This window comes from Centroberyx affinis, unplaced genomic scaffold (assembly GCF_046629955.1).
Source record: "Centroberyx affinis isolate AG114_WGS23_722 - 3 ecotype Tasmania unplaced genomic scaffold, CSIRO-AGI_Caff_v1 ptg002817l_1, whole genome shotgun sequence".
NCBI lineage: Eukaryota > Metazoa > Chordata > Actinopteri > Beryciformes > Berycidae > Centroberyx > Centroberyx affinis.
The window spans coordinates 17,724-32,170 of NW_027280961.1; the positions used below are offsets into that span (position 1 = coordinate 17,724).

The 14,447-nt window shown below is 42.1% G+C and overlaps 2 protein-coding genes across 2 annotated transcripts; one reads left to right on the plus strand and one right to left on the minus strand.

The window, feature by feature from the left end:
- Positions 1-278: 278 nt before the first annotated feature.
- On the minus strand, positions 279-3,030 carry LOC139658035 (heat shock 70 kDa protein 12A-like). Its single transcript, XM_071536052.1, has 4 exons — positions 2,749-3,030; positions 1,943-2,167; positions 1,650-1,821; positions 279-1,430 (listed from the first exon to the last, which is right to left on the minus strand). The coding sequence occupies exons 1-4, from the start codon at positions 3,028-3,030 to the stop codon at positions 400-402; spliced, it is 1,710 nt and encodes a 569-aa protein (XP_071392153.1). The 3' UTR covers positions 279-399.
- Positions 2,409-14,241, plus strand: LOC139658036 (uncharacterized protein PF3D7_1120000-like). Its single transcript, XM_071536053.1, has 10 exons — positions 2,409-2,521; positions 8,903-8,971; positions 10,105-10,152; positions 10,806-10,883; positions 11,037-11,084; positions 11,846-11,893; positions 12,013-12,193; positions 13,250-13,351; positions 13,433-13,510; positions 13,658-14,241. The coding sequence occupies exons 3-10, from the start codon at positions 10,106-10,108 to the stop codon at positions 13,844-13,846; spliced, it is 771 nt and encodes a 256-aa protein (XP_071392154.1). The 5' UTR covers positions 2,409-2,521; positions 8,903-8,971; position 10,105; the 3' UTR covers positions 13,847-14,241.
- Positions 14,242-14,447: the final 206 nt, after the last annotated feature.

The window sequence follows — 14,447 nt, forward strand, 5'->3', positions numbered from 1 at the left end:
TTTAACTTGTACCAGAGACACATTGTAATGTCAGGTGTAAATGTAATCCAGATCATTTATATCTAGACAGGGGGCAAATGAGTGCAAATATGTATTGTTGTTCTGTAACATCAAAGTGTAATACAAGATGTTTCACTGATGCATGTTTCATTTTGAAAAATACAAAATCTATTGACTGACATAAAAAACTTATATATAACATCATTAACATCATTATAATATGAAGGAAAGTGGAAATCATAATTCTTCCAATTTAACCAATGCCAAACCATCCACCTTTTTGTGAGATTAGGCTTTTGCCTGTCATCTGCATCTGCCTGCTTTAGAATAACGCAGGCATAACTTGGGCCCCCAAGCTCCTACAGATATTCTTTTATTTTAGATATTCTTGTTACAGTCTTATGCTGTGCTCAGGAAGTCAATCTTGATAGATCCTGTTGAGTTGGAATCTATGTCAGTGGCTGTGGCTTGTATTTCTGTGGAGCCAAACTTGATTTCTAATTTGATCTCACGAGCCAGGCCACGTGTAGTGTCAGGCATGCTAACTTTAAATGAACCAACTGGGTCAATTCCCCATTCATCCACATACTTAGGATCTTTTCTCTCTGTGCGAAAAAAACGAAACCTTCCCGCTGTCTGATCTGCTTCTCTTGGACTGAAGATGTGCTCTTTGGTTTCATTCCAACCCACATTTTGATCAATTTCCACCAGTTTCTTGAAAACATCATCACACCAGTCACCCTCTGTGTTTGAGAACTTTTTTTCTGCCTTATGCCTGGACTCATCAAACCTCTCACCCACACTGATCCCATAAGTAAAGGCACTTTTTCGTGATGCCACAACCTCTGGATGTCTTCCAAACATGACGGCTCCCTTCACGATTGCTTCTTGGGCATTTAAAGGGCACAGCACTTTACACTGACTACCAAACTGCTTGTTAATGTGTTTGCGCAGAATCACACTTGAGGCATAGCCCCCCACTAACAGAATGTATTCAATTCTTAAATCTTTCTTCAAGATTTCTCTGAGATTCTTAGTGATCCCGCTAAGACTCTCATCAAAGAAAGACTTCATTTTCTCTTTTGAGATTTTGATCACCCCCTCATCCCAGGATGCACCTTGCACTCTCTGGAAGAACCTTTCTATGTTTTGCCTTTTCTGAGCTAATGTTAGTAAGTTATACAGGCAGGAAATCTCCACATCCTCTTCCACACATTTAAGAAGCGAGAAGCTGTACATCATCTTCTGAAACTCGCTGGGATAACTTCTTTCATACTCATCCCAGAGGTCATCAGAGAATATTTCTTTGAGGAAACTTTTGAACTTTTTGTCAACATTTTGCCCTCCCAGGTCATTACCAGAGGCCTTGTACAGCTCCTTCAGGGCTCCTCCACCCAGCACTTCATGTACAGTTATGTCAATAGTTCCACCTATAAGACAAAAAGGCTGCGCTTAAAACTGCTGAGCAACTACAGCATTTGAGCTAACAATACATTCTTACAAATCTGGACACTATTACCTGAGGCAATAAATAACTATTTTGCAATGCAAGTAAAATTCAAAATGGGAAATGGCAAATTTGCACAACTTGTTTGTTGCCTGTGGAAATACAGAAAATAGTTTGCATAATTACTAACAGCACCACATACCTCCACAATCGACAACAATGTACTGTGTTCCAGGAGCTTGCTCCAGTGTGTTTTGGCCAACGTTCTCTGCTATGAAACCATCAGATGGGAGCTTCATACACCAGACTGAGGCTGCCTCAGGTTCCAGTGCTATTACCAACTTGTCTGCTTTGTGTTCAGTCACAATACCAGCCTAGAAATAAAATAAAAGTCACACATTCTTGTTAATATGAGGAAGAAAATGTGTATTGTACATTTTGCCAATCATTTCACAATTTAAATGCCATCTTAAATTATAGTTTAAATGTAGTTACCTCAGTTGCAGCTTTTCTCATGAACTGCTTTGCAGAAGGATCCCAGATAGCAGGCACAGTCAGCACCCAGGTGAAATCAGAGGCAGTGAACTCCCGTCCAGATTTGTTGCCACTGATGGTTTTCAGTGCATGTTCCTTCAGGTAGCGCAGGGTTTCTGTGATTACCTTCAACGCACTCATCGACTTGCCATTTATGGCTTCAATCGTTACATTTTCGTTGAGTTGCTGGTGAAGATTGACAAGATATTAGTTCAAATATTCTTAGAGCTGGAACCTGATTTCTTAAGGCATCACACAAAACATTACCATTTGAGTCAGATTGAACCAGGAGTTACTGTCTGGTGATGTAAAGGAGTCCAAAATAGCCTATGACCTATCTTTAGCACTGAGTAACACTGCAGAATATGACACTAGGACACTAAGTGAGACACTGAGATTCAACCACTGTAAACAAACACGTTGTGAGGGCAGCCAAAGTGAAAGAGCTATTTTCCAGCTTCAACCACCAGCTCCCACTACAACCACTTCAACCCTCAATTTGGATTCAATTCTCTTCTTCCTTTTGACTCGGCACTAAAGGTAAATTTAGTAATCTTTTTTCCCTCCTGAAACTGTGCGATGCAGCATTACAACAACATCTTGGATTAAAAATAATTTCTAGGTAGCTCTGATGTGTGGGTAATAACAAGACATCATTTTATTATTCTAATCTACATTATAGGAAAATGTATATTCTGCCTTTATTCATGAGGCATTCAAATGTAAAACTACTGTACATTTAGATTTACAAACCACTCTTTACTCACTTTTCCATAGAGTGCCATCTTAAAATTTTCAAAAAGGTAGTTTTTCTTTGCTTCTTCACTACCCATTTTAGTGTATGCCATTTTGGCATCATAACCAAACTTGAGGAATTCTTCATATCCATTGAAAAGAATGCAGGTAGGGGTCTTCAAGGTCTCATATCCATGCTCTTTTCCCCAGGATGGCACAGCTGGTTGGATTTGTGCCTGTCTGGGTGACACGCTGAAGGCATATCCACTGTATGCAGTACCAAAGTCTATCGCTATGATAAACGATTCACCCATGGTAGAATCAACAAAATTGAAATAAAAAAAAATCTAAATGCAGCAGCAGTGCTTCCGACAAAGTGAAGGACACTGTTTCACTTTGTGTATTTATAGCCTGTAGGCTTTTCTTCTCTTTCGCTGAGGCCCAACCCCCTTGGAGTTCGTTAGGACATACATTAGTACCGCTGACAGACAGAGTTGTCGCTTCAGTACACATCTGCCTTGGACAAGATAAGAGAAACAGCAAAATTAATAAAAAGCAAGAGCATAGGTGAGTAGATACGGAAGAGGATTAGGGCCACATGTGAAAAATGTATTTGAGTTCTGAGTTTAAAGTAAATTCTGACTTTATAATTTAAATTTTTCACATGTGGCCCTAATCCTCTTCCGTAAGTAGAAAAGTTCTAACAACTTTCCCATTGAAAACTCTACACTGTAGAATGCAGCAGCTGTTGAGTGGATTGACATACTGTTCTCAGATTTAATTCAATTAATTCCTATACAAACTATTATATCCTATTACTTGTTCAAACAGTACAATATAGAGATACATGCTTGTCAGGATTGTAGTTTGGACCCAAAAGCGGAAACACACCAGGCAGAGGCAAGGGTAGCAGTTCAGTGGTCTTTACCGATCCAAAAATCCAAATCCAAGTACATAATCTCCATGCAACCGTGCAGAACAGAGAGCAGAGAGAGAGTCTAGTAGGTAGACAACAGGTCATACCAAGGCAGGTTACAAAAAAAAACAGGAAACAGACACCGGGAACAACTCACTAGGACGAACTGGCAAAGACTAACAAAAACACAAGGTATATATACACACAGCAAACTAAATGGTAAGTGGAGACAGGTGTGCAGAGATGGGCTGGCAGAGGAGGCGGAGACAAGGTGGAACAGGTAACCAATCAATGGAGCTGAAAGTACGGGAACTGAACACAGACACACAGAGCAGAACACAAGACAGGCAAAAGGCAACACAAAATAAACGGAATATGGCTCTAAACATGGAATAAATGAAAAAGATCAATGGACCTTGGCTGGATTCCTGACAGTACCCCCTCTCCTACGGACGCCTCCAGGCGTTCCACCAGGTGCAGGCGACGAAAATCTTGGATGAGGGAAGGGTCAAGGATGTCCCGGGCTGGCACCCAACTCCTCGGGGCCATATCCCTCCCAGTCCACCAGGTATTGTAACCCACGCCCCCGTCACCGAACCTTGAGGAGACGACTGACTGTGTAGGCTTCAGCCCCATCGATGAGTCTAGGCGGCAGGGGAGGGTTGGAGGGAGGGGCGTACTGACTGTGTGCCACAGGCTTCACCTTGGAGGTGTGGAAGGCTGGGTGGATTCGACGAAGAGGTCTGGGGAGTTTCAACTTGACCACAGCAGGATTGATTACTTTGGACACAGGAAATGGGCCAATAAAACGAGGAGCAAGCTTTCTTGACTCTACCTGTAAAGGCAGATCTCGGGTGGACAACCACAGCTTCTGACCAGGTAAGTATCGGGGTGCTGGGACCCGTCGCTTGTCGGCATAGCGCTTGATAGCAGCAGATGACGTAGAAGGGCAGCTCTGGCGATCCGCCAAACCCTTCTGCAACGACGGATGAACTGCTGTGCTGAGGGAACACTGACCTCTCCTTCCAGAGCAGGAAACAGCGGAGGCTGGTATCCCAAACAATGAAACGGGGAGAGTCCTGTAGAAGCAACTGGGAGAGAGTTATGAACATATTCTGCCCAGGCCAGGTATTGGCTCCAGGAGGCAGGATTGGAGGAACACACAACGTAGCATGGTTTCAATGTCTTGATTAACTCTGTTTGTCCATTAGTTTGGGGATGAAACCCCGATGACAGGCTGACAGACGCGCCTAGTTGCTGACAAAAAGCCTTCCAAAAACATGAAGTGAACTGGGGACCTCTGTCAGAAACTATATCCATGGGTAAACCGTGCAGCTTAAACACATGATTCACCATTAGCATGGCAGTTTCCTTGGCAATGGCAGTTTGGGCAAGGGAATAAAATGAGCAGCCTTGGAGAACCTATCAACGACAGTGAGTATGGTGGACTGAGATGGGTAAACCTGTGATGAAATCCATCGCAATGTGAGACCAAGGACAGGAAGGAACAGGAAGTGGTTGCAGAAGGCCTGGCGGCTGATTGGACGATTTCCCCTGCGCACAGGTAGGACAGGCGGCCACGAATTCTCGCACGTCCTGTGCCATCTTGGGCCACCAGAACCGTTGTCGGATGAGGCTGAGCGACCGCCGGACCCCTGGATGGCAGGCAAACTGTGACGAGTGACCCCACTGAAGCACCTGGGAACGGACGGAGACAGGCACAAACAGCTTATTGTGTGGAGAGTTACCTGCTGAAGGCTCCTGCTGGAGAGCCCTCTGAACAACAGCTTCGATCTCCAGCATGGCAGCTCCCACAACCAGATCAGTGGGCAGGATAGTGTCTGGCTGGCTTGGTTTCTCAGGTGCAGGAAACAGGCGAGACAAGTCGTCAGGCTTGGCATTCTTGGAACCTGGCCGATAGGACAGAGTGAAAGAGAAAGAGAAAGGGGAGAAAAACAGAGCCCAACGGGCTTGGCGGGAGTTCAACCTCTTGGCCGTGCGGATATACTCCAGATTCTTATGATTGGTCCAGACTAGAAAGGGCACTTCAGCTCCCTCCAACCAGTGCCTCCACTCCCTCAAGGCCAGCCTGACAGCCAAGAGTTCCCTATTGCCGATGTCATAGTTACGTTCAGATGGAGACAGCCGTCTGGAAAAAAAAGCACATGGGTGCAGTTTGTTGTCCCCCTCATAACGCTGTGAAAGTACAGCCCCCACACCCACCTCAGAAGTGTCGACCTTGACGATGAACTGCCTGGTGGGGTCTGGTTGTACCAAGATGGGGCAGAGGTGAACTTCTTCCGCAGAAAGGAGAACGCAGTGTCAGCCTGGGTGGACCACCAGAACGGAACGTTTGAAGAGGTGAGTGCTGTCAACGGAGCATCCAGAGAACTGAAGTTTCTGATGAATATCCGGTTGAAATTAGCAAACCCCAAGAAGCGCTGGACATCTTTCCGGGATGAGGGGGTGGGCCACTCCAGCACTGCCTCCACCTTAGCCTCATCCATCCTGATCTTGCCGGCTTCAATGATGAGTCCAAGGAAGGAGACAGTGTCGCGGTGGAACTCGCACTGCCTTGATGAACAACTGGTTTTCCAACAGCCGATGCAGAACCTGGCGGACATGACTGACATGTTCTTCTGGGGAGTGGGAAAAAATCAAAACGTCATCCAGATACACAAAAACAAACTGGTTCACCATGTCTCTGAGGACATCGTTCACTAGAGCCTGGAACACAGCAGGGGCATTAGTCAGACCAAACGGCATCACCAAGTACTCATAGTGACCCCGTGGCGTATTAAACGCAGTGTTCCACTCATCCCCCTCGCGGACACGCACCAGATGATAGGCATTCCGCAGATCCAACTTTGTGAACACAGTGGCACCATGTAACAGTTCAAATGCAGAGGAGATGAGAGGTAAGGGGTACCTGTTCTTGATGGTGATATCATTGAGTCCCCAGAAGTCGATACAAGGACGCAGCGTCTTGTCCTTTTTCTCCACAAAGAACCCAGCCCCAGCTGGAGAGGAGGAGGGACGGATAATGCCTGCCGCCAAAGACTCACCGATATATTTATCCATTACCTCCATTTCCGGGAGAGACAGAGAGTAGAGCCGTCCACGGGGTGGTGCTGTGCTGGGAAGTAGGTCAATGGCGCAGTCATAAGGATGGTGAGGTGGCACGGGACTTGCTGAACACCGCCTTGAAATCCAAGTACTCTGGAGGCACACCTGACAGGTCTGGAAACTCCTCCTGTAGAGAAACACTAAGAGATGTACACTGCAAGGCATCTTTCAAACAGTTGGCCAGACAAAAGTTACTCCACCCCACAATGGTGTTATCTTGCCAGTCTATATGTGGGTTATGTTGTCTCAGCCAGGGCCGCCCAAGCACCACGGGCACATGTGGGGAGTGAAAAAGGTGCAGAGCAATCTTTTCCCGATGGTTACCAGAAATTAGCCCCACAGGAGTGGTAATGTGGGTAACGGTATCTAATGGGCGCCCGTCCAGAGCTCTGGCCTTGCGTGGAGTCTGCAGTGGAGTTGTGGGAATTAGTAATTGCTCCACTAGGGTGGCATCAATGAAAATCTCATCAGCACCAGAGTCTATGAGGACAGAAATGGTAAGCTGATGCTTAGCATATGACAGTTGCGTGCATAGGGGAGCTGGAGGTTGAGGGTTTTTCAGACACTGCACTCACCAGTAACCCTTGTTCTACTGGTGAGCTTTCCCTTTTAACGGGCAAGAGGCTATGAAATGACTGGGTTTACCACAGTACAGACAGGAATTAGTAGAGATTCTCCTTTGACGTTCTTGCGGGGAAAGACGGGCTCGGCCAACTTGCATCGGTTCGCAGTCGGAAACAGGAGATGAGGTGGGAACCACAGGTGACACACCAAGCTTTGGCAACATACAGGACTGTGGAGGTGACCTCCGGGTGGACCTCTCACGCCCTTCCTTCCATCTTTGCCTTTGCCGAACGTCAATGCGGATAGCCAAGTCTGCTAGGGCATCGAAGGAGGTTGGTAGCTCCCGGGCGGAGAGTTCATCCTTAAGAAGCTCAGAGAGGCCGTTAAAAAAGGCATCAAACTTGGCTTCATGGTTCCATGCACTGGAAGCTGCTAATGTGCGGAACTCTATAGCATAATCAGATACAGAACGATTACCTTGCCGTAGCTGCAGAAGCTCTCGGGCAGCTTCCCTGCCAGTGGAGGAGCGATCAAAAACCTTCATCTCAGCAAAAAACTCCTCCAAGGAACTACAAACAGAAGAGTTAGCCTCCCACACAGCTGTTCCCCATTCCCTGGCTCTTCCGGAAAGCAGTGTGATGACATAAGCAATCTTTGCTCGATCAGAGGGGAAACAGGAGGGCTGTAGTTGAAAAATCAATGAGCATTGTGACAGGAATGATCGACAGGAAGTTGGCTCACCAGAATATGGCTCAGGTGTAGGTAGACGTGGCTCCCGAATTGGTGTAGTGGTCACAGGAAGTTCAGGGGAAGCGACTATAGAGGCTGCGACTGGTTCAAAAGCAGGAGGACATGGTTGCTGGAGCTGTTGAACTTGCAGAGAGATAACTGACACATCGGCAGATAGGGCATTCAGACACTGGTTGAGAACTTGAAAATCTTGCTGGTGTTTACCAAGCAGAGAACCCTGGAGTTCCAGAGCGGTCTTCACCTGCTCGAGGCCCGCTGGATCCATGCTTGGCCAGTTCGTACTGTCAGGATTGTAGTTTGGACCCAAAAGCGGAAACACACCAGGCAGAGGCAAGGGTAGCAGTTCAGTGGTCTTTACCGATCCAAAAATACAAATCCAAGTACATAATCTCCATGCAACTGTGCAGAACAGAGAGCAGAGAGAGAGTCTAGTAGGTAGACAACAGGTCATACCAAGGCAGGTTACAAAAAAAACAGGAAACAGACACCGGGAACAACTCACTAGGACGAACTGGCAAAGACTAACAAAAACACAAGGTATATATACACAGCAAACTAAATGGTAAGTGGAGACAGGTGTGCAGAGATGGGCTGGCAGAGGAGGCGGAGACAAGGTGGAACAGGTAACCAATCAATGGAGCTGAAGCAGGAGGAGCTGAAAGTACGGGAACTGAACAGACACACAGAGCAGAACACAAGACAGGCAAAAGGCAACACAAAATAAACTGAATATGGCTCTAAACATGGAATAAATGAAAAAGATCAATGGACCTTGGCTGGATTCCTGATACATGCTGCTTGATAACATTTTTGTTCTGCCCCTTTTGCAGATATAACTCAAAATCTGATGAATACTCATCAGTAAACGATTTCTGGAGGGAGCAACACCATGTCCAAAGGTTTGTTTATCAGCATTTTTATTCACACGTCACAGTTTGAACTTGTGTCTTGACACACAGACTGCAGCCTTCTTCACTGAGTTGCTGATTGTGATGAAATTATGGTGCACAGGAAAATGTTCAAAGAGCGTCTGTAAAATACTTAGCTAAGGAGAAATGATGAACTTCATAGACATAGACTTATAATTTCATTGCTGAATGCAATGCAACATGAGAGAAAGATTCTGTATCAGTGTACTACAGGTAAGTACGGAGCCCGGGAGTGGCCATGGGGAGAAAAATAATTTGTTGTGGCCACGATTTACTGTAACGTGCGCGCGATATGCAATTCGTTCCCTCGATCTGGTTAAAATGAGTCCTCGTTTTGGTTTATTTGTGCGCACGAGATGCAATTCGTTCCCTCGATTTCCTCTTTACGTGCGCACGAATTGCCAAAACGTGCCTCGAAATTGTGATATTGTGCTCTCGATATATAAATACATGCACTCTTGACGACGAGCTTATAAAGAGTCAGTCACATATTGGTGATTATGTTTAAATGTGGCCTGTCCTGGGTGTGTTGCAGCACCTGATTGTGTTTACATGGCCTGAAGGTTAAGTGGCTAAATATATTGCAATAGCTGGGGGATTTGCCTATTCAGTGTAAACAGACAATGGATATTAACATACCAAATCCTTACTAGGCCTATCTGCAATACCTAAAAGGTTCCTTTTAAGTTGCATTTTTCCTAAACTGCACAGTTTAACGAAATCGAGGGAACGAATTGTATCTCGTGTGCACGAATGAACTAAAACGTGCACAAGTTACAGTAAATCATGGACTCCATATAACTTTTTTTCTCTCCCAATGCCCGCTCCTGGGCTCCTTTGTCAATTCAAAATGCATATACCCTGATTTACACAGCCAAATCTCTAAGAGAGATGCATGTGTCACATCAAGTTGCCATCAGTGTCAACAAAATGCACTAGAACATAAAAAAGTGGGTTTCTGATAATACTGTATTCCTTTTATGGAATTGACAGAGATAATCCAAAAAACATCCCATGAACTACATACATTTATGGCATTAAAGTTATGAATTGCAGTGAATCTGGTTTAACCAAAATAACCATTTAAGATTCTTTTAACACAGTATGGCTGAAATGGAAGAACATTACGAGGAGAAACTTAAGGAGGTGAGGTAAATATTTTTCTGATATCGGCAATGAATTCAAGTTAGTTTCCCATAGTTTCCTTGGTAACACTATTTGTAAAGGCTTTACATAATGTATTCATAACAGGCATGTAACGTGTTAAGGATTACATGTTTAGACTTCTGTCACATGTTTCTTTAATGCACAATGGATTTGAGAAAAGGGCCCTCATTGCAATACGTTATTGATTTTTTAAACTTATTTATTTAACCTTTATATACCCAGGTTTGGTTGGCTGAACACAGACGCTCTTCTGCAGCAACGCCCTGCTCCACATTAACAATTACAAACAATCACATAGTTTCAAAAGCATTAACAATACACATGTTTATCGACACAAACACCAAAGTCATCAAAAATAGCAAGAAAAAAAAATATATAGCAGTATTAAACAGCAAGAGAATAAAATAAATCTAGTATAGTGGGTTTCTTTCACAGACAGTGATGGAGCCTAGTTGATGGCAAAATCTTTTGTGAATGTTTAACTCCACTGGGAAATCCTGAAACTTTGCCTCTGAAGTTGCCCCAATATGTTTCATTCCTGAATAATCAATCAACCACAAGCAGTAAAACTTGGCACAGAACAAATCATAGAAACAGACATCTTATACTGACTACAATTTCCATTTCCTTTACACAGCCAAAGCTCCAAGAGAGATGCATGTGTCACACGAAGTTGCCATCAGTGTCAACAAAATGCACTAGAACATAAAAAAAGGTGGGTTTCTGATAATACTGTATTCATTTTATGGAACAGACAGAGATAATCCAAAAAACATCCCATGAACTACATACATTTATGGCATTAAAGTTATGAATTACAGTGAATCTGGTTCAACCAAAATAACCATTTAAGATTCTTTTAACACAGTATGGCTGAAATGGATGAACATTACAAGGAGAAACTTAAGGAGGCGAGGTAAATATTTTTCTGAACTTCTTTTAATGGCAATTTTAAATATCACAATGAAATAGGTTATGAATTCAAATTAGCTTGACATAGTTGCCTTGGTGACACTATTTGTAAAGGGTTTACATAATGTAACAGGCATGTAACATGTTAAGGATTACACGTTTAGACTTCTATCACATGTTTATTTAATGTACTGGATTTGAGAAAAGGTCCTACAAAGCAATGCGTTATTGATTTTTTAAAACTTATTTATTCAACCATTACAAACCTGGTTTGCTGAACACAGACACTCTTCTCCAGCAACACCCTGCTCCACATTCACAATTACAAGCACTCACATAGTTTCAAAGGCATTAACAATACACATGTTTATAGACACAAACACCGAAGTCATCAAAACCTTTTAAATATTTTCAATTTTAAATAGATGCTGTTTCCATTGACTTTAAAATAGTGACTAGTTTCTGAAGCTTGAGCTCCCTCTACAGGTTGTTCCAAGTAGAGGTGCAGAGAATTCAAGAGATAAATTCCTTATAAACCCTCAATAAATAAATAGCAATTAAAGGATAAAAGGACAGTTTGAGGCCACCATTAAGATGTGAACTATGGATTGGATACATAAAAAAAATATTGTTAGTAAATTGAAAAAATATAATCCTGTTACATGAATGTGTTACATCTTGTTACAAACTTTAATTCAATTATTTATTTATGAACTTGTTGAATAAAAACATGAGACATTTCCACGCTACATTTTATCCCTACAGATCCGCTCTGAAAGAATCTGAGGAAGAATTTAAATCATTCAAAGACAGGTACCTGCAGCATGTTGAAAAAAGAAATTGCAATTTGCTTTATATAGTGTTGCCTCGGGAAACTCAAGCATGTAAATAAAGTAGGAGAAATCTCATTGTGTTCATCTCTCCTTGCATAGAGTGGCAAGTGAAATGTCTCTTTCAATAAAGACAGGAGACTCTGAGAACATGAACAACCCAGTGAGTAAAACTCGACTGAAAGAGATGTACGACCAGCTCAGAATCATACAGTGGCCTAAAATCAAAGGCCAATTGAAATCAAAGGATGACAACATACAGTCGGCCAAACGTTTGATTCAGGTACGGTGCAGTCTGGTGATGCTGTTTGGGAAACTACATTGAACTGAGATAACTCAGTAGTTCACTTATTCAATTCCTGATCAGAGTCATAAACCTTGTAATAAACCTGGGGCCGGATTCACAAAACCCTCTTAAGAAAAAAAGTGCCATTTTTTCCTTAACTTTAGTCTTAAGGAAAAAAAAAAAAGGAAAAAATGCTATTCTCAAAAACAGTTCTTATCTATTTTCTTAACTTTCTTCTTATGTTTCTTCCTAAGAAAAGACTTAGGAATAAATGGTATTCTTGAAATGAAAGTTCTCAAATTTGTTCTTGATTTTTTTTTTTTACTTTAAGACAGCTGTCTTAAAAAAGCCTCTAATATCATATATTTAAACACATTTTAGACAAGTAGGTTATAGTTCAAAGTCTTCACAGGTTCCCCTACACCTAACATTAAGATGAACATTTATTGTAAAGCTTTATTTGGTGTAGGGCCAGGTAGGCCTCTGTCTCATGTTTATTGAAAATAAGCTGCAAATTTTACAGTTACCAACAGCAACAAATGTTTAAATCTTTTCATATACTTCATCAGTAGTTGCCTCCTCACCTTGTCTCCTAGCCTCCTAGCCTTGTCTCCTAGCCTCAATGGCAGTAAGCCTAAAGTTTATTAACCAGAATTAATTCAGGCCCTATTCTGAGAAGTTCTTAAGTTGGAGAATTAAAGATATTCGTAAGAAATGAGACTGTTACTAAGAAAATATTGAGGAATTGCACTTAAGAGCCTTCTTAAGAACTTCCTAAATTTTTCTCTTATGTCATTTCTTAAGATCTATCTTAAGAACACATTGGTGAATCCGGCCCCTGCTCTTGTTGTTCAGTTTGTTTATCTTTTTGTTTTGTTTTGAGAAGCTTATTGGCTCCTTGTTTTGTTTCATTTTGATTTTTTTTTTTTTTTTTTTTTTATCTGTTTTTTAAATTAGTAATTTATTACTAATTTTATTACTGTGTCCTCATTAATGCATTTCTTTATCACTGTGAAATAAAGCAAAACTAAACTAAACTATTCATATTCATAGTGCATGTTTGAGGATGCAAGAGAGCAAATGGAGAAAAAGAAGCAGCACATAGAGGAAATGTTTGACCTGAACAAGCACAGCAGAGGATCAACACCTCAGAAGGTACTGTAGGGCCACTGGTGAAAACTGACACATTTAAGCTTGTGTTACTATGCTTTTGTCAGCATTCTTCCTTTCTTACAGGTTAAAGAGTACAAACTGTCAACAGTTCAAAATCTTCAAATGGCTCTGTATTACAGCAGAAAGGAAGATATTGTTAAGGTATGTCTGATGTATGTCAGTGTTTTGTACACCGAAAAAGTTCAGAAATTTGTGGACCAAATGGACAAATGGGAATGGGAAACTTAGCTTTAATTTGCTAGACTCAACATGTAAAACTTAGCAATTTCTCACCTTCTAATTTTGCAGACTCCTTTCCTGGAACACAAAGCACATCTCGCTGCTGAATGCTACTGGTTGGGTTGTTTGATGGCTTTAAACAATCCTCCTCTTCAGCCCGACTGGGAGAAGCACGTTCCTGGGCTGAACGCTTGGGATATTTTCCCCTCTGACATCAAATGTGTTTCTGACATGGAGAATGAGCCAGTGGAGCAATGAAGTAAAGAATCTGTCTGGTTTTGATGAGGAGAACCAAGCTGATCAGTGTTGATGCTCAGGTGTCATGAATCATGAATTATACTATTTAGCGAAACCTGCAAAGGTTTTGTTTTATTTTCTGTTTTGATCAAGCTTTCATTTGTACAGTGCTGCATTATAGTAAACTTTTTAACAACTTATTTGCTTCATTAATTTGAAATCAGGCATTCTGTATAGTTCTAATTTGAGGTATTTTAAATCTTAATATGTTTCAGATTATTATTTTGTATGAAGGGATACTTAATGTCTCATCAATTATTGTTGTATTATTGTATCTTATTAAAGTTGAGTTATGGTAATGACAGTTGGTGGGTGTAATATTACTACTGCTACTACTAGGGAACAGACTGGCACTATACTGCTACTAGTACTACTACTGCCACTGCTACTTGCTACTACAACTTAAAGTTACAAAGTGCTGTAAAATAAAAGCAACCAAGCACAAGTGTCTCTCTGCACCATCAGTGTTATTGGAGAAGTACCATCAGTCACACAAACTCGGTGATAAATGCCTGATTTAATGACACAAACCTACATTTATTATCAACTTCAGACATATCTA